Raw genomic sequence first — 16,304 nt, 5'->3', positions numbered from 1 at the left:
GTCACCTTGCGCAGCCCGGCGGGAGGCAGGAGGGAGGCGCGGGGGCGGGGGGGGGCGGGGGGCGCGTGGTGCTCCGGTACCGGTACCGGCACCGCCTTCACGGGCCGCCGGCGGGGCGGGGCGGGGCGGGCAGGGCGGCCGCGCGCTGTCCGCGGTGCTGAGGCCGCGGCGTCGCCGCTGTCCGCGGTGCTGGCGGCGGGGGTGTCCCTGTCTGCCCGCGCTGCCACGGCTCCCGCCGTCGGTCCCCGCGGTGCTGCCCCCCCTCCCCTGCCCGTCCCGGCCCCCCGCGACGGGAGTCAGGCACGGCAGCACCCCCAGCGTCCCCCCGCTCCTGCCCGCGCTGCCGGCACCGGCAGGCGCCCGTCGGAGCTGCCGGAGGAGCCATCTCCTCTCGCGTTGGCGGGCGGGGGAAAGGGACGCCCGGGATGGGGAGGGGGCGGGCAGCCCCCCAGGGCCACGGACGGCAGCGCCGGCAGCCGGTCACGGGCCGGTTTTGGGGTTCCCCGGTCCCGGTCGCATCGCGGCAAAGCCCGGCTGCCCTGGCAGGGAGAGGGGGGAGCGGGCAGCGGGCAGCCGTCGGGCGGGGCGGTCGGAGGGGCGGCCCCGGGGGAGGAGGAGGAGGAGCCGGCGGGACCGGGGGGCGGCGGGGCGGGAGCGCCGCGCAGTGCCAAGAGGCGGCCGGGGCCGCCGCCGGGGCCGGGACCGGCGGGACCGGGACCGGGACCGGGACCGGGATGGCGCTGGAGCGGGCGCTGCTGGCGGCGCGACAGGGAGACGTGGAGGCTCTGCGGGGGCTGCGGGCGGCCGGGCTGCTGCGGCCGGGGCTGCGGGACGCCCTGGGCGCCTCCCCCGCCCACCACGCCGCCCGCGCCGGCCGCCTCGGCTGCCTCCGGTACCTGGCGGCCGAGGCCGCGCTCCGCGGGGACGCGCGGGCGCGCAACGGGGCCACACCGGCCCACGACGCCGCCGCCACCGGCAACCTCGCCTGTCTCCAGTGGCTGCTCACGCAGGGGGGCTGCGGCGTGCAGGTGCGAGCGGGGAGGGGGGGAGCGTGGGGGGCGAAGGGGGGAGCGGCGGGACAACCCCCCCCCCCGCTCTGTGAGCGCGGGTAACCGGGGGCGGCTTTCCCCGGTCCCGCCGGTGAGCCCGGGGATGGGGGTCCCGGTCAGAGCAGGGGGGCAGCTGGGGGGGGACCCGGCATCCCGGCGAGGCTCGGCCCCGAGGCGGGGAGGGGGGCACAGAGCCTCCGGGGCCACCGGCCCCTCCCGGGGTTACACAACGGCAGGACCGGGGCGGTAAGCAGCTTGTCCCGGGGCCGGGCGAGAGCGAACGACATGTGACGGGCCGGAGGAGGAGGAGGCGGCGGCGGAGGGGCCGGGAGAGGGGGATTAAGCGGGAAGGACGGGGCCAGCGCGCTCCGGCGGCCCCCGGGCCAGAGACCAGCTCTGCCCGCGCCCCGGCGAGCGTGGGGGGCGGCCGGGCCGGCGACAGGACGCAGGGGGCTCTGCGCAGCGCTGGCGGGGTGCGGGGTCAGGCCCTGCTTGTGCAGTCCCCTCCTTCCGGCCCTGCTCGGTGCAGACGGGCCCCCCCCGGGCCGGCTCCCCAACCCCGCACACGCTCGCTCGCCGGAGGGACTCGGGTCCCCGGTGCCGACAGCCGCCGCGGTTCCTCCCGCAGGACACAGACAACTCCGGTGCCACCATCCTACACCTGGCAGCCCGCTTCGGTCACCACGAGGTGATCGACTGGCTCCTCCGCTTCGGGGGCAGCGACCCCACGGCGGCCACCAACACGGGAGCGCTGCCGGTCCACTATGCCGCGGCCAAAGGGGATTTCCCTTCCCTGCGACTCCTCTTGGGACACTGCCCCAGGTAACGGCCCCCGCGGCCGGTGAGACGGGCCCCGGCGGGCAAGGTGCCAGCGCTGGGGCGGCTGCTGCAGCCACTGCGTCCCCCAGCTCCAAGGGCAACGCAGCCACGTTATCAGGCCGGGCAGCTGCGCCGCCTTTACGGCCCGAGAGAAAGGGTGAGGAGGGGAGTGGCGAGCGCTGGCAGAAATATTGCTGCCGGCCGTGGGGTCGGCTCGCTGGCTCCTGGCGCGGGGCGATAACAGAGCCGCCTTTGTCCGCCCGCCGTTATGTAAATGGCTCAGGCCTCGAGCAGAGGCTGCACCGAGGTGACCTTTCCTCCCTCCCGGGGCAGCGCTGCTGCGGCAGCCCCGCTCGGCCGGCACCGCCACGGCAGCAGCCCCGCTTCGCCTCCCCCAGCGGTACCTGGGGCCTGGCCGGTGCCCTGGGGCACGCGGCAGCCCAGTGGGCACACGGTGCCAGGCCTTGCCGCGATGAGGCGGCCCCGGTTCCCGTTTCCTGCGGCAGCCGGTGAAAATAACCCACGGCTCCCACGGTGGAGCCTGGGGGGATGCTGTGCCCCCGCACCGCACCCAGCGGGCCCCAGGGCTGTGGCTGTGAGGGGGCAGCAGCTCCCCTGCACCCAGGGGCGTCCCGAGGCAGCGGGAGGTGAACCGGGGCTCAGCACCCCCCCCGTCCCCGGGTGCCATGACCCCCGACCCCCCCAGCCTTCCCGCCAGGCAGGGCTGCAGAGCCCGCTGCAGGGTCCCCGCACCCCCAGGCACTCGCCGGCCACAGCCTCCCCAGCCCCAGCCCTGGCTCCTTCCCCCCTTGCCCCTGCTCGGCCCGGGGTGCCCGTGGGGATCAGCCCCCCGCGGCCCGGCCCCGCTCCTGCTCGGTGCCCGCAGCGTCGGCCCTGGTGCAGCGCTGGCGGCAGCCCTCCCGCGTTGGCTTTCACGCTTCCTGCTGGGGTTGCTCCGCTGCTGTCGCCGCCTTCCCTCTGAATTATTTAGGGCTGGCCCCGCTCCCGGCCCCACGCCTGCCCGGGGGCTCCGTTACAGCCACGAAATCCAATCCCCGGGTGCAGCCGTGGGGTGCTGGCGCTCCCAGCCCACCTTCACGCCGGCCCTGCAGGGTCCCTGGCAGCCGGTGTCCCGGCGTGGGGTCTCAGCCATCTGGCAAAGCAGTTTACCGGCGCTCGCCCAAGTGGCTTAACCCCTTCCCAATTAGTGGGACATGGCAAATCAGGGGCTGAACGCGTGCCCGTGCCCCCGCCGTCCCCCCGTGCCCCGGCCCAGCCTGCCACCGCCCCAGTCCAGCAGTGTGCCGGCCCGGCACCGCGGCACCGCGGGGCAGCACCCTCGACACGGCGCGGCGGGAAGGCAGCGCGGGCCACGGCCCGTCTCACGGTTACAGGGATCAATTATTAAGGGCCCACGATCGTTGCGATAACAGAGCAGAGTATTTATTGCTCTTCCTTTTTTAAATATTCAACAGGGTTTTTTTTATGGAGCCCTTAATAAAACAGCTTCCTGCATGGCGGGGATGTGGGGGTGTGGGCTTTGGGATGCAGGAAGTGGGAAGTGGGATTCAGGATGTGGAATTCAGGATGAGGGGCATGGAGATGCCGAGGCTGCTGGGAGCAGTGGGGGGACCCCATGCCCGGCAGTGGGGCTGGCAGGGGGGCAGCAGGGCCGGGCAGCGCCGCGGTGCAGGTCGGCCTTTCCCTGCCGGCTCCCCCGCGGCCGGTGCTGCCTAAGCCGCTTATTTAAAAATCCTGCTAAACTGCAGCGTCCAAAAACAGCCGGAGGAAGGAGCTTAGCACGAGCAGCTGATTAACTTAGTGACCTCCCGCCGCAGCATGGGGACCCACCGGGGAGCTGTGGGGTGGGCAGCTCCCAGCCCACACTGCCCACGCTGCCTGGTCCTGGCACTGCCCTGTGTGTCCCCGTGTGTCCCGTGCGTGTCCCCTGCTTGTCCCTTGTGTGTCCCCACATGTCCCCTGCACATCCCCTGTGCCCACACACCTCCCTGCAGCCCACCTGTCCCCTGGGCCGGCGGCGGGGGCTGCGGGTGATGGACGCTGTGCCCCGCTTGCAGCACGCTGAGTGCCCAGACCAAGACAGGGGCCACCCCGCTGTACCTCGCCTGCCAGGAGGGGCACCTGGAGGTCACCCAGTACCTGGTGCAGGACTGCGGGGCCGACCCCCACGCGCGCGCCCACGACGGCATGACCCCGCTGCACGCCGCCGCCCAGATGGGCCACAACACCATCATTGTCTGGCTGGTAAGCGCTGGCTGGGCGTGGCATGGTGGCACGGTGTGGTGGCATGGTGTGGGGTGCACAGCGCCGGCGCTCAGCCTGCCCCCCCGCACAGATGAGCTTCACGACAGTGAGCCTGTCAGAGAGGGACGCCGAGGGGGCCACAGCCATGCACTTCGCCGCCAGCCGCGGCCACGCCAAGGTGCTGAGCTGGCTGCTGCTGCACGGCGGGGAGATCACCGCCGACGGCTGGGGCGGCACGCCGCTGCACGACGCCGCTGAGAACGGCGAGCTGGAGGTGGGTGCCGGTGGGGTGCCGGGGTGGTGGGGAGGGTGAGAGCCGCCCTCCAGCTCTGCCACACTCTCCTGCTTCTCTCCAGTGCTGCCAGATCCTGGTGGTGAACGGCGCCGACCTCAGCATCCGCGACCAGGATGGCTACACGGCGGCTGACCTCGCCGAGTACAACGGCCACGGCCACTGCGCCCAGTACCTGCGCACTGTGGAGAACATGGTACGGTGGTGGCGGCGGTGGAGCGTGCAGGGAGCGTGCCAGGAGCACGCGGGGCCCTGCCGCTGCCGCCCCACTGCCTGACCGCGCGGCTGTGCCGGCAGAGCGTGGAGCACCGTGTGCTGTCACGGGACCCCTCGGCGGACGGGGAGTGCCGGCAGCCCGACTCGGGCATGTCGTCGCCCAACACCACGGCGTCGGTGCCCCAGGCACGCTTCGAGGTGGGCTCCCCTGCCAGCACCCTCTCCAACTACGACTCCTGCCACTCCAGCCAGTCCAGCACCGGGGAGAAGAGGGGCGGCCCCCCGGGGCCCCCCGCTGCCCGTGAGTGCGGGGCCGGGGGGACACGGGGCGGAGGGGGGGTGCAGGGCCGGCCCCCCCCTGACCTCCTGCCCTGCGCAGGGGTGCCCGAGCCGGCGCTGGCGGACATGCAGGCGTACATGGACATGCTGGACCCCGAGACGCGGCCACGGCGCCGGGGGTCGGCAGGCGAGGGTCCCCCCCCACCGCCGCCCCCCACCTTCCCCCCACCACCACCCCCACCCCCCGCCGCTCAGCTGCCCCCACCGCCCCCCGGCTACCCCGCGCCCGCGCCCCCCGCCGCCCCCCACACCGCCGACATCTACGTGCGGGCCAAGAACAACCTGCGGCACGTGGAGAGCCAGGCGCTGCGCCGAGAGGTACGGCCCCGCGCCCCACGGCCCACCGGCCGCTGCTCCCGGCCACGCGGCTCAGGGCACACGCTGCCCTGGGGAGGGGGGACACGCCAACAGGCACCGGCCCCCCCATGGGGAGCCGTCGGTTCTTGGTGGCACCAGGAGGGGACAGCCCGGACTTGAGGCCACGCACCCGCAGCGTGGGGCCAGGCTGTGGCCGGCAGCGAGGGTGCATCAAGCTGGGGCAGGCGACGCTCCAGACGCAGGCCACGGTGCAGCCGGCCCTCGCAGCCGTGCCCACGTGGCCCTGGTGATGCCACCGGCACCACGCCGAGCGCCGAGCGGGGCGTGGGCGGCCACGCAGGCTGTAACCCGAGCGGCCGGCTCCGGTGTCGCCCGCGCCGCGGGTGTCGGGTGGCACAGCCGGCGCTGCCAGGAGCTGAGAGGGCTCAGCCGGGCGTGCACAGGTAAGAGGGGTGCAGCCCCCCGGGGCGGGCCGGGGGGGGCACAGGGATGGGGTGGGCTCAGGGTCACCCCGGACCCCTGCCATGTCTCTTGCCACCCCACTTTGCGTGGCCATGGCCGGGACTGGCAGAGCCCAGCGCCCTGGGGGACAGGGCACATGGGATGGGGTCTCGGCGGAGCCGCGTGTGCCAGGTCCGTGCGGGACTCGGGGCCCCGGTGTGCTCCTTGTGCACAGCCCGGGCTCGTTAGCACTTACCAGGGTAACGAGCGGCCCTGCCTGGGGCTCCAGAGCCGGGCTGCCCTGGGGAGGTGTGGGCACGTGCCAGCGCGGTGCCAGAGCGGGGCTGAGAGGCGCAGACCCTCGCACCGGCCCGGGGCTGGGGCCACCGGCGCAGGAGCCAGGCTTGGCCCAGTGCCCGCGGCAGCTGGAGCAGGAAGCGCCGAGCTGGCGCTTGTTGACTTCCCTGGGGCTGGCGGTGGCGGGGAGCGCCCGGGCTGGCCATGCAAATGCCACGGGCGGAGGTGGCGCACAGGGAAATGCAAACAACAGGGCCCCCAGCACAGGGAGCGGGGCCGTGGCGCCGCGGCACCCCAAGCCCGGGGAGCAGGCGCGGCCCCCTGCAGCGCAACCCGCAAAGCCGCTGCGGTATGTGCCAGGGTGAGCCGAGGCTGCGCTGCCCAAGAGTCCCGTTCAGAGCGGGGTTTGGAACCGGCCCCGGCCCCGCGGGGGATAAGCTCCCGGTAATCCTCAGAGCCGGGGCTCGGCGCTCCTGCTCCCAGGGGGTTATCCCAGGGGAGGCTCCTGGGCACAGGGTGTGGGGGGTCACAGCGCCAGGCACCAACTGCGCAGGATGCAGCCCAGCACACGGCCCCCAGCGCAGCCTCGTGCGGCGCAGACCCCAGGGGCACACGCCTGCTATCCCCCCAGCCTGTCACCTGCCCCATGGCCACCGCTGGCCACAGCCGGGCCCAGCAGCACTGAGCCGTGCTCCCCGTTGCAGCTGACGTCGCGCGAGAGCAGCCCTGAGGGCCTGCGCAGGGCCGACTCTACCAGGAGGTCGAGGAATTTTGGCAAGCAGCCGAGCACCGGGGACTACTACAAGCAGCTGGGACACGGCACGGCCGAGCAGCCCGGCCCCCAGCGAATGGCGCACAGTGAGGAGGTGAGCCCCCGGCCCCGCGCCATGAGCCGGCCCGTGGCTTAGCGGCACCGGGCAACGCCTGCCCCTGCTCTTCCAGGCATCGCCCATCTCGGCCGAGACCATGCGCAACGGGGAGAGCAAGCCTGGTGCCGAGCTGCCGCCCCCACCGCCGCCCCCACCGCTGCCCGACGCTGCCTGCCCGCTGCCCCCGCCGCCACCACCGCTGGCTGAGACCCCCGCCGGCCCCCGCCGCTCCTCCTCCTCCACGGGAAGTAAGTGGCGGGGCACCGGGCGGGCACGGGGAGCGATCCCGAGCACCGTCCCGCTGGCTGCACGGCCACCCCGGCGTGTTTCCTCCCGCGGCGCTCCGGCCGCGCGGCTCCTGACAGCCTCTCTGTCCTTCTCTCCTTCGGTGTCGGCGCGGGGGCCCCCACGCCCGCCCGCCCCCATCTGCTCTCACTGCTGGCCGCTTCTCTTCTCTCTTGTCTCGCGGTGGCCAAATCCTTCCTCTGCCGCGCGCCCTGCGCCGCCTCTCTGCTTCTCCCCCTAGGAGGAAAGGCGCTCAGGCAGATGAAGAGTAAGTACCGCGGCCCCGTGCTCCTCCCCGCTCAGGGGTGCCCCGGCGCAGGGCACGGCCAGAGGGGCCTGACCCAGCACCATTCCCGCGCCAGAGCCTCGCGGCATCGACGGCAGCTGGGGCTGGCGGCTGCCCGCACCCTCCCGCCCCCTGAGCCCTTGCCGCCGTGTCACCAGGCCGGTGTGCCACACGGGCGCTCCGAGCGCCGGCACACGGGGCTGCCGAGGCAGCCAGGCGGGGCCCCAAGCCCCCCGCGGCCCCGCCGTTGGCCCCGCGCACAGAGGGGCCTTTGTTCGCGCTCAGCCGGCCGGCGTGACCCCACCACGTGAGCGCACCGGCCGCTCCCCCGCCGCTGATTGCAGCCACCGGGCTTGGCCGCAGCTCGGCGCCCGCTTTATTAGCGCCGGCTCCTGGGGCTGGGGGGTCTCAGCTGGTGCTGGATGGCAGCGCGGGCGCCCTGCTGCGCCCTCAGCACCCGCAGCCGTTCGGCCCCTGCACGGCGTGGCCAAGCGGGGCGAGCCGCGGGCGGCGGGGAGGGGGCTCTGCCCTGGCACAGCACCATGGGCCATTAGGGACCCACGCATGGCTGGCACGGACGGTGGGTGCTCGGGGGGTGGGTGGCACGAGCAGCAGCATGGGCGTCCCTGTGGGGCATAGGGCTGGCTCGGGCTGTCGGTGCGTCACTGCTGGGGCTGTGGGGCAGTGCAGGGGGTCCGGGCCCCCCCCGGTGAGGTGGTGTGGGGCCATCCCGCAGTGCCAGGGCTGCCACCAGCCCCAGAGCTGTCCCTCTGCGGGCAGGTCACTGCTGCTGCTGCAGGGTGCTGCAGGGTGGGGGGCACTCAGGGCTGGGTGCCAGGGTGCTGGTCCAGCAGGGTCCCATGGATCCAGTGAGCGGGGTGCTGGGGTGCTGGTCTGGCAGGGTCCCATGGACCCAGGGGACTGGGTGCCAGGGTGCTGGTTCTATGGACCTGGGGGGCTGGGTGCCAGGATGCTGCTCTGACGCAGGTCCCAGGGGCTCCCGGGTGTGGGGGGCAGCCAGCCGGCCCCCCACCACCCCCATGCCCCGCAAGCCAGCGAGGGAGCCGGGGGGGTGGGGGGCTGCCGGCGGCGGGGCCCTTACTGCCCACCCTACATCCCCCCAGGCACCAAGTCCTTCAATATGATGTCCCCCACTGGTGACAACTCGGAGCTGCTGGCCGAGATCAAGGCTGGGAAGAGCCTCAAGCCGACGCCCCAGAGCAAAGGCTTCACCACCATCTTCTCCGGCAGCGGCCAGGCAGGGGCCAACGTAGGTGGGGGTGGCGGGGCAGGGGAGCTGGTGGTGTGGCACGGTGGGTGCCCACCGCCCTCCCTCCTTCCTCCACAGGCAGAGTCGCCGGTGTCCTCCCCGTCGCCCACCAGGACGCCCACCCCACCGGCCACCCCTGAGGCTGCCGGGCCGCCGCGCTGCCTGGCAGGGGGCTCACCGGAGCCGGTGCTGAACGGGAGCTCGCCGGTGCCGGCAGCAGGTGCCGGGGCGGCAGGGGAGGCGGAGGCGCTGGTGCCGAGCCACGACGAGCAGGGCCGGCCCATCCCCGAGTGGAAGCGGCAGGTGATGGTGCGCAAGCTGCAGCTCCGCATGCAGGAGGAAGAGGAGCAGCGGCGCAAGGTAAGGGGGTCCGGCATGCTGCGGCGGCGAGCATGGCGCGGGCACAGCCCAGCAGCTCAGGACCCAGCGAGAGGGCATGCGTGGCATCGCCTCCGGCTCCCGGCTGCCCCAGGGGACCACCCCCCACCCACACGCAGGGGCGTCGTGCCCCGGGGGTGCCGCGGGCGGCGGCGGCGGCCTCAAGCGCCCCTTTGCCCTCTTTCCCGCCGCAGCCCAGGAGCCACTCGCCGCCCCTGTGCCGGTGCAGGCCACCCACCCGCGGGGGCACGCCGGGACCCACCGGGCAGCCGATGTGGGAGGAGGACATGCGGCACCTGGAGAGGCAGCTGGGGAGCCTGCGGGTGATGCACAAGCCGCAGCCGGTGCAGCCGCTGCTGGGGTGGCTGGAGGATGAGCTGCCGCCGCTCCCGCCGCTGCCCGCTGCCCCGGCACCCCGGCGCTTTGCCCTCGCCCGCGAGGACCCACCCGCCCGCGGCCGCCAGCCGCCCACTCTGCCCAGGAGTGCGGCTGTGCCGCTGGCCACCCTGGGGGGCCGGGAGGGCCCCGGGGCCAGGGGGGCGGTGGGCGGCCCCAGTGCCCAGCACGATGCCCGGCACGAGATCCTGGGCTGCGGCGTCTCTGTCCGCAGCCTCAAGGCCAACTACGAGGGGCCGGGGGGGTCCCCCGCACCCCTCCCTAGAGTCCCCAAGCGCAAACGGGTGCAGCCCCCTGGCAGCACCCGCCGGCCCGTCCTGGAGGAGGAGTACGGGGACGGGGCAGTGCGGCGGAGCCGGCCGGCGGTGCCGGAGCCGAGTGGCCCACGGGAGCGCGCGGAGAGGCGCAAGGAGCGCGCGGTCTTCCTCTTCCTGGAGCACTGGAAGAAGCGGGCCCTGGGGACGGTGCCCAGGGAGGAGCAGCCGCCACGGCCAGGGAGGCGGCGACCAGCAGCAGGGCGGCTGCTGGCCCGCTGGAGGAGCATTGCCCGCCGGGTGCCGGGGCGGCAGATCCGGCGGCTGAGCCGGGCCACGGTGCTGTACTGGCCCCAGCACTTCCTGCCCCACGTTGGCGGCTCGCCCATGCCCCACGACAGCCTCCCGCTCGACCTCTTCATGCTGGGCTACTTCCAGCTGCTGGAGATGCCGCTCAGCCCCGAGGAGCGGCGCTTCCGCCACCTCCTCTGCTACGAGATGTTTGACCGCCTGGGCAGCCACAGCTGGCACCGCGTCCGCCGCTTCCACCGCGCCGCGCTGGAGCGGGTCGAGGCCGGTCACCGCCGCTGGGTCGACGGCTTTGAGGATCTTGTGCAGGAGTTTTTCGGGGACGGCCCCACTGCGGTGGCGGAGAGCCCGCCAGAGCCCCCCCCCATGGCCCCGGGAGGGGAGGGGGCGGCAGCACTGGTGCCAGTGCCGGTGCCGGAGCTGGGCGAGTTCAGCGAGGAGGACGTCTGCCGCTTCATCGACCGCAGCTTCTCCTTCTGGAAGGAGAAAGAAGCGGAGATGTCCGACACCTGAGCCCGGGCGGGATGCTGCAGGCTGTGCCGGCGGGGTGGTGCAGGCTGTGCCGGCCGGGAGCAGGTGCTGGGGGCAGCAGGATGCGGTGCCGGGTTCGCTCAGCCACCTCTGCGGCTCCGGCAGTGCCACGGCTCGGCTCAGCGGAGGGCTCGGTGTTGGCTGGCGCGGCCCCGGGCCGAGGTTGCAGTGTGCCGCTTGCCGTGGCTGTGTGTTGTGCAGGGGACGCGGCGCCGGGGCTGCGCTCCCCTCTGGCGTGGCGTTTGCGGTGCCGGGGCGGCGTGGGCCCCCGCGTGTCAGTGCAATAAAGCTGTGGTGTGCTGCGAAGGGCTGGCCACGCTGCGCGCTCCTTCCTCCTCCCCGCGCCGGCAGAAGGCGGGCGGCGAGGGGCGATGTCGGCGAGGTGCCACGTGCCGGGGCGATGCCGCTGCCCCGGGGTGCCGGCGACAAGGGCGGGCAGTGCCGGTAACGCGGGTGTCTGTTGCAGGAGAAGGAGGAGGAGGCGCGCCTGGCCAGCATGCCGGCCTGGAGGAGGGACATCCTGCGCAAGAAGCTGGAGGAGGAGAGGTGAGCCCGGGCCGGGGGAGGCTGCGCCGCCGGCCACCCCCACGGCTCCGCTAACGCCACTCTCCCCTTTGCCTTCGCAGGGAGCAGAAACGGTGAGTGCTGTGAGCCCCTTCCCCAGGCGGGTGGGCACGGCGGCTCCGGTGGCTCTGCTGACCGCGGTGCCCCGTGCCCTCCGCTGCCGAGCAGGAAAGAGCAGGAGAAGCTGAAGCGGGAGGAGGAGGAGAAGGAGAAGGAGCAGTCGGAAAAGCTAAGGACTCTTGGGTACGATGAGACAAAGCTGGCGCCCTGGCAGCGGCAGATCATCCTCAAGAAGGGGGACATAGCCAAGCACTAGCCACGCCACGCCGCCCCTGGCTCTTCGCGGCGGGAGGAGGCCGGCGGGTCCCGCCACTCACCGGGACGCGCCTCAGCACCCTCCTCCCACCGCGGACGGCCGCGTAGCCCGACCTGGAGGAGCCCCCACCGCCGCCCCAGGCACCCGTAGCCCCCGTCCCGCCACCGCCCAGCGCTGCCCTTCTCAAAGCGAGCTGCCACGGCGCGGGGCTCCTGGCTCCCTGCGCGCCGCCACGGCCGGGCTCACCGTGACGCCCAGCTCCCCGCGCTCCCCGCTGGCATCCCTCGCCATCACGGCCGTGGCGCGCTCACCTCCACTCTCCTGCCCCTCCGCCGCCGGAGCCGCTCGAGGCCGGCTCCCTGCGCCCCAGACCGCCTGCCTTCCCCGCGATTAAAGCGATAAACCCCGCCAGCAGTGCCCCGCGCCTTCCTGGGGCTGCCCACGCCACCCCTGCCCGCACCACGTGGTGCCATCACCCACCTCGCCCCCATCACCTGCGGTGGCCATGGCACCCGTGGTGGGCCCGGTGCCCAGCTGGGCCGGCGCAGCCCTGGGAAGAAGGGCCGGGGGCCAGCGGACGGAGAACTCGCCACTTTATTGGGGCGGGGGCAGGCGCACCCGGCAGCGGGCGGCCTGGAGAACTATCCCATGGGTTCACGGCGGGCTCAGCGCCCACTCGTCCCGCGAGCGGCCGGGCAGCCGGCGTGCCAGGGTGTGGGGTCCCCCTGGCCCTGGGAGCAGGGGGACATAAATAGGGGGGGTGGACAGGTGGGTAGGGGACATAAAACTGACATAAAATGTCTACATGGCATAAGTAACAATACTTAGGGGTATGGCTCGGCCGAGGCGCCCGGGGAGGTGCCAGGACCTCCATCTGCCGGGGTGGCAGCGCCGGGGGTGTCAGGGGCCCGCCGGCAGGCTCCGGCGCAGTGTCTCGGCGCAGCCGGCTAGCTCCATGCGCTCCAGGGCAGCGAAGACGCGGTCGAGCGTGGCACTGGTCTGCTGGCACCAGCGCTTCAGCATCTCGTACTGCTGGTCGCGGATGTGGGCCACCTCCAGCTCCACCAGCTCGATCTCCGCCTCCCGCAGCTCCAGCACCCGCATGAACTCCTTCCAGCGCCGCACCGGCACCGCGTCGATGATGGCGTAGAGCTGGCTGCCCTGCAGCAGGGCGCCGCGGGGCTCCGGGGGGGCGGAGGGCTCCACCTCGCCGCCCGGCCGTGCCGCACCGCTGGGCTGCTCCCGCAGCAAGGCCCGGTGCTCAGCGCTTGGCCCTGCCGTGCCGGCGACGTGCTCCGTCACCTGAGGGGAGCACGGCCGGCTCCAGCGCAGACTGTCCCACCCCCGGGCACTGACCTGGTACCACGGCGTGGCTGCAGCCCCGGCTGTGGGGGTGGCCGCTGGTGCCACGGGGAGGGGGCTGCCTGCCAGGGCACCGTGCCGGAGTCGCTTCCTCTTGTGGTAGATGGCAAGGGCGCCCAGGAAGAGCGGCCCGGTGAACGCCAGCAGGACGTACTCCAGCCCTGAGCCTGCAAGGAGAAGCAGGAGTGTCCCCGTCAGCTGGCCCACACAGTGCAGTGTCCCCCACGCCACCACCCCCAGCCCTGCCTCCCCACACCTCGGCCGCTGCTGCCGCACGCCCGCTGGCACTCCTTGCTGCACGTCTCCGGGGTGCTCCTGCAAGGAGAGGGGAGCTGTGGGCACCGCTCTGCGCCACATCACGGGCCCTGTGTGTGTCCCCGGCGGGGACACAGGGAGAGCCAGCGCTTACGTGTGGCATGGCCGGCACTCGCCACCCTCGGCGTAGAAGTCAGGCTTGCAGCTGCCGCAGACTGTGTCCTGCGCCTCTGAGCCTGGGGAGGGGACAGGCGTCAGGCAGGGCGGCACAGGCAGCGGGGGCACACCGCGGGCCGGCAGCACTCACAGGGCCGCTGGATGAGCCGCCCGGTGCAGGGCTGGCACTGCCGGCAGGAGAATTCGCTGCAGCGGTCGTCAAGGCAGTCACGGAAGCGGCCGGGCTTGCAGCCGCAGGCGACGTTGCTGGTGGCCGAGCAGTTGCTCAGCACGCTCTGGAAAGCTGCAGAAGACGGGCGGTGAGCGGCTCAGCCCTGCATGGCACAGCACGGCACCATGCAGCACGGCGCGGCGCCAGCTCACCGTCGTGGTCGCACTCGTGGCAAGCCTCACACTCCGGGAAGGTGTTGGGCTGGGTGCGGAAGGTGCCAGCAGGGCAAGCGGTGCAGACGCTGTCGTTGCTGTGGCTCGAGCAAGGGGTGATCAGGAACGTCCCTACGGGGGCAGTGGGGTGACAGGGAGCACGGCCGCCTGGGGCGATGTGCCCGGTGTGCCGCGGCGTGCCATGCTGTGCCGCACCGGCCGGGTGGCTCTCACCTGCGGGACACTGGGCGCAGCACCGGCCAGCCCCCTTCATCCAGGTCATGCCAGGGGGGCAGGGGACGTGCCTCCGCGGGCGGGTGGGCAGCCGCACCAGGACACGCTGCCCCCACGGCGCGGCACGGTCCCGGCACCCTGGGGGCTGCGATTCACTCGCTGCCAGCCACAGCGCTGCCAGGATCACCTGTGGGCGGGGAGAGGGCAGGGATGCAGGCAGCCGGGGCGCCCAGGAGCCGTGGCGGGCAGCCCTCACACCGCGCTCTGGTGCTGTGCTGGGCAGGACGGCCAGAGCCGTGGCCCCGTGCCCCGGAACTGCGCAGGTGTGTGGCCCAGGGCCGGGAATGCCCCGTGCCAGCCCCTGAGCCGCGCTTTCCCCCGGCCCCGAGCAAGCAGCTTCCTGCTGGCACCGCGGGGCCCACCGCACCGGGGTGTTTGCCCTCTGCAAAGGGGGTGGCTGGGGAGCAGAACCGGGGTGCTGGGCCTCCTGCCCCCCGCCATGGCAGCAGGGGTGAGGGAGTTGGGTGCACGAGCCACCGGTGGTGCTGATGCTCCAGCCCACACGATGGCCGGTGTGATGCTGCCGCCGGGCACAGGAGGGTTAACGCTGCCGGCGTTGACTTTCCTGGGTTTTATCTCCCTCGAAGAGGAGGCGATTTCCTCCCTGAGAGGAAGCCGTGCCTGGCTCACGCTCTCCCTTGATGCTATCACACGCCTCGTACGTGTGTCCCAAACTAGGTCACCATGTCCCCGCCCCGGGACACCGGGTGCTGCACCCAGGGGAGCCCCGGCGGGGGCGGTGAGGGGGTGCCCACGCCGGCACCCCCCCGTCCCAGGGAGGGCAGGGGGCTGGGGAGAGCTACGGCGCCAGCAGCGCGGGCAGGGAGCCAGGGGATTCCTCGCTGGGGGCTGGATTTCCCAGCTGCGATGGCCCCGATTACGGCAGCTGAATCATTTTCTGTTAAACCCGCCGCCACCGGCGGACTGGAAACCGCGCACAGGCCGCCCCGCCGGCAGAGTGGCGCTGGCAGATCGGGGTGGCCGCCTCGGCCCTGGCTGCCAGTGGCACATCTGAGTCACTGCTGAGGCACGGCCTTCCCACGGCAGGGCCCTGCCTGCACACCCTGCCTGCACGCCCTGCCTGCGAGCAAGCGGCTGCCCCCTTCCCCGGCACAGGGAGCAGGTGCCCCGCGGCAGCGCAGCTGCTGGCGCTGGTGCCATCGCTCCGCCGGGGAGAGCCATGGCTTCCTGTGCCGCGCAAGCGCCACCCCTACCCGGAACACGGCTCTGGCGAGGCCTCCGGTCCTGGCACCCGTCTGCCGAGGCGGCCACCCGCCCAGCCCTGGAATAGCCCCGGGATGGCCCCGGCAGCCACCACTGCCGGCCCGCGCCCGCAGGCTGTCGGCACAGCCTGTCCCCGGGGCAGCGCCCTGCCCACAGCCTCAGGGCTGAGCCCACAGTTCCCGTGGCCGTGCCGTGCCTGTGGCCACCGTGGCCGTGCCACGCTGCAGGCGCTTCAGCGAGGCAGACCCCAGCCCCAGCTGGGGTGGGGGGATCGTTTTCAGCATGCCTAGCACTGGTCTTATCCCCCCCTCCCCTCCTCCAGCCTCTCCATGCCACCCCGCAATTGGTGCCAGGGGTCTGCTGGACCCCGGTGCCACCGCACTCACCCAAGCCGCCCCCAGGCAGCAGCGCTTCATCCTTGCGGCCGATGCGGCTGGGTCATGCCGGGGCAGGGGGGGACCGAGGCGGTGGGCGCAGCGGGGTGTCGGGGCAGCTCAGCGCCCGGGCAGGGTGCCCCGGCACCCCATCGCCGCCGCCGCCGGCAGCACACGACGCATGGCGTGTGAGCGCCAGCCCTCCCCACACAGGCTTTTACACCCGACGGCGGCGGGAGGAAATGCTTTTTTGGAAATGAGTCCAGGGGGTGCGAAACCACATGACAGGAGCGCCGGGCGCGGGAGGGACCTGCACCGCCTCACCGCGGGCCGCCCGGCCGCCGCCCTCCCCTTCCCGCTGGCACAGCCCCACCATGACTGGGGGTGCTGCGGGGGGCTCGGGGTGCGGCGCTGACCCCCTCCCCGGGGCTCTCTCCAGCCCCTGCCGTGCCACACGCCTGCCCCGGCGCAGCCACGGCCAAAGGAGAGGCGAGGCGGGTGTGAGTGTGCACCAGCTGGGTTTATTGCAGCCCGGCACGGGGCGGCAGCCGGTGCTCTGGCCACCACCACCGAGGGCCCCGGCAGCTCCCACGCTCCAGCCCTGGGCACTGCCACCCATCCCACCCCACAGGGCAAACCCTGGCCCAGGCAGACCCTGGGGCCACCAGCCAGACCCTGAGGCCACCGCCCGCCCCAGCCCAGCCCCGTCCCCTCCTGCCACCACCCCCACCCCCTCCCCGCACCGCCCGAAGCACCGTGCC

The 16,304-nt window shown here is 73.5% G+C and overlaps 2 protein-coding genes across 6 annotated transcripts; one reads left to right on the top strand and one right to left on the bottom strand.

Moving 5' to 3' along the window:
* The first annotated feature begins 686 nt into the window (after positions 1–686).
* On the top strand, positions 687–11,905 carry ESPN (espin). 5 transcript variants are annotated; one of them, XM_074892806.1, is made up of 15 exons: positions 703–1,028; positions 1,678–1,871; positions 3,947–4,133; positions 4,225–4,407; positions 4,490–4,621; positions 4,723–4,942; positions 5,021–5,298; positions 6,741–6,902; positions 6,979–7,153; positions 7,432–7,458; positions 8,601–8,746; positions 8,825–9,106; positions 11,081–11,160; positions 11,241–11,252; positions 11,347–11,905. In XM_074892806.1, the coding sequence occupies exons 1-15, from the start codon at positions 735–737 to the stop codon at positions 11,492–11,494; spliced, it is 2,520 nt and encodes an 839-aa protein (XP_074748907.1). In that variant the 5' UTR covers positions 703–734; the 3' UTR covers positions 11,495–11,905. The 5 variants fall into 5 exon arrangements, with proteins under 5 accessions (XP_074748906.1, XP_074748904.1, XP_074748905.1 ...); XM_074892807.1 differs by lacking the exon at positions 7,432–7,458 and having other exon boundaries at positions 704–1,028; XM_074892803.1 differs by lacking the exons at positions 11,081–11,160; positions 11,241–11,252; positions 11,347–11,905 and adding an exon at positions 9,319–10,920 and having other exon boundaries at positions 690–1,028.
* Positions 11,906–12,070: 165 nt separating this feature from the next.
* TNFRSF25 (TNF receptor superfamily member 25) lies at positions 12,071–15,755 on the bottom strand. Its single transcript, XM_074892808.1, has 7 exons — positions 15,556–15,755; positions 13,886–14,072; positions 13,652–13,783; positions 13,419–13,571; positions 13,266–13,347; positions 13,113–13,171; positions 12,071–13,023 (listed from the first exon to the last, which is right to left on the bottom strand). Exons 1-7 carry the CDS (start codon positions 15,583–15,585, stop codon positions 12,395–12,397), a joined length of 1,272 nt encoding a protein of 423 aa, XP_074748909.1. The 5' UTR covers positions 15,586–15,755; the 3' UTR covers positions 12,071–12,394.
* Between the last annotated feature and the right edge of the window lie 549 nt (positions 15,756–16,304).

The sequence above is a fragment of the Strix uralensis genome, chromosome 23 (assembly GCF_047716275.1).
Source record: "Strix uralensis isolate ZFMK-TIS-50842 chromosome 23, bStrUra1, whole genome shotgun sequence".
Lineage (NCBI taxonomy): Eukaryota > Metazoa > Chordata > Aves > Strigiformes > Strigidae > Strix > Strix uralensis.
This window is presented reverse-complemented; position numbering and strand designations above follow the sequence as displayed.

Coding starts and splice junctions, on each gene's coding strand:
- ESPN (XM_074892803.1), top strand. CDS start 735: ATGGCGCTGGAGCGGGCGCTGCTGGCGGCGCGACAGGGAGACGTGGAG. Junction 4,134..4,224: donor ACACCATCATTGTCTGGCTG/GTAAGCGCTGGC, acceptor CCCCCCGCACAG/ATGAGCTTCACGACAGTGAG. Junction 7,154..7,431: donor CTCCTCCTCCTCCACGGGAA/GTAAGTGGCGGG, acceptor TTCTCCCCCTAG/GAGGAAAGGCGCTCAGGCAG.
- TNFRSF25 (XM_074892808.1), bottom strand. CDS start 15,585: ATGAAGCGCTGCTGCCTGGGGGCGGCTTGG. Junction 14,073..15,555: donor GCTGCCTGGGGGCGGCTTGG/GTGAGTGCGGTG, acceptor CCCCGCCCACAG/GTGATCCTGGCAGCGCTGTG. Junction 13,024..13,112: donor GTGCGGCAGCAGCGGCCGAG/GTGTGGGGAGGC, acceptor TTCTCCTTGCAG/GCTCAGGGCTGGAGTACGTC.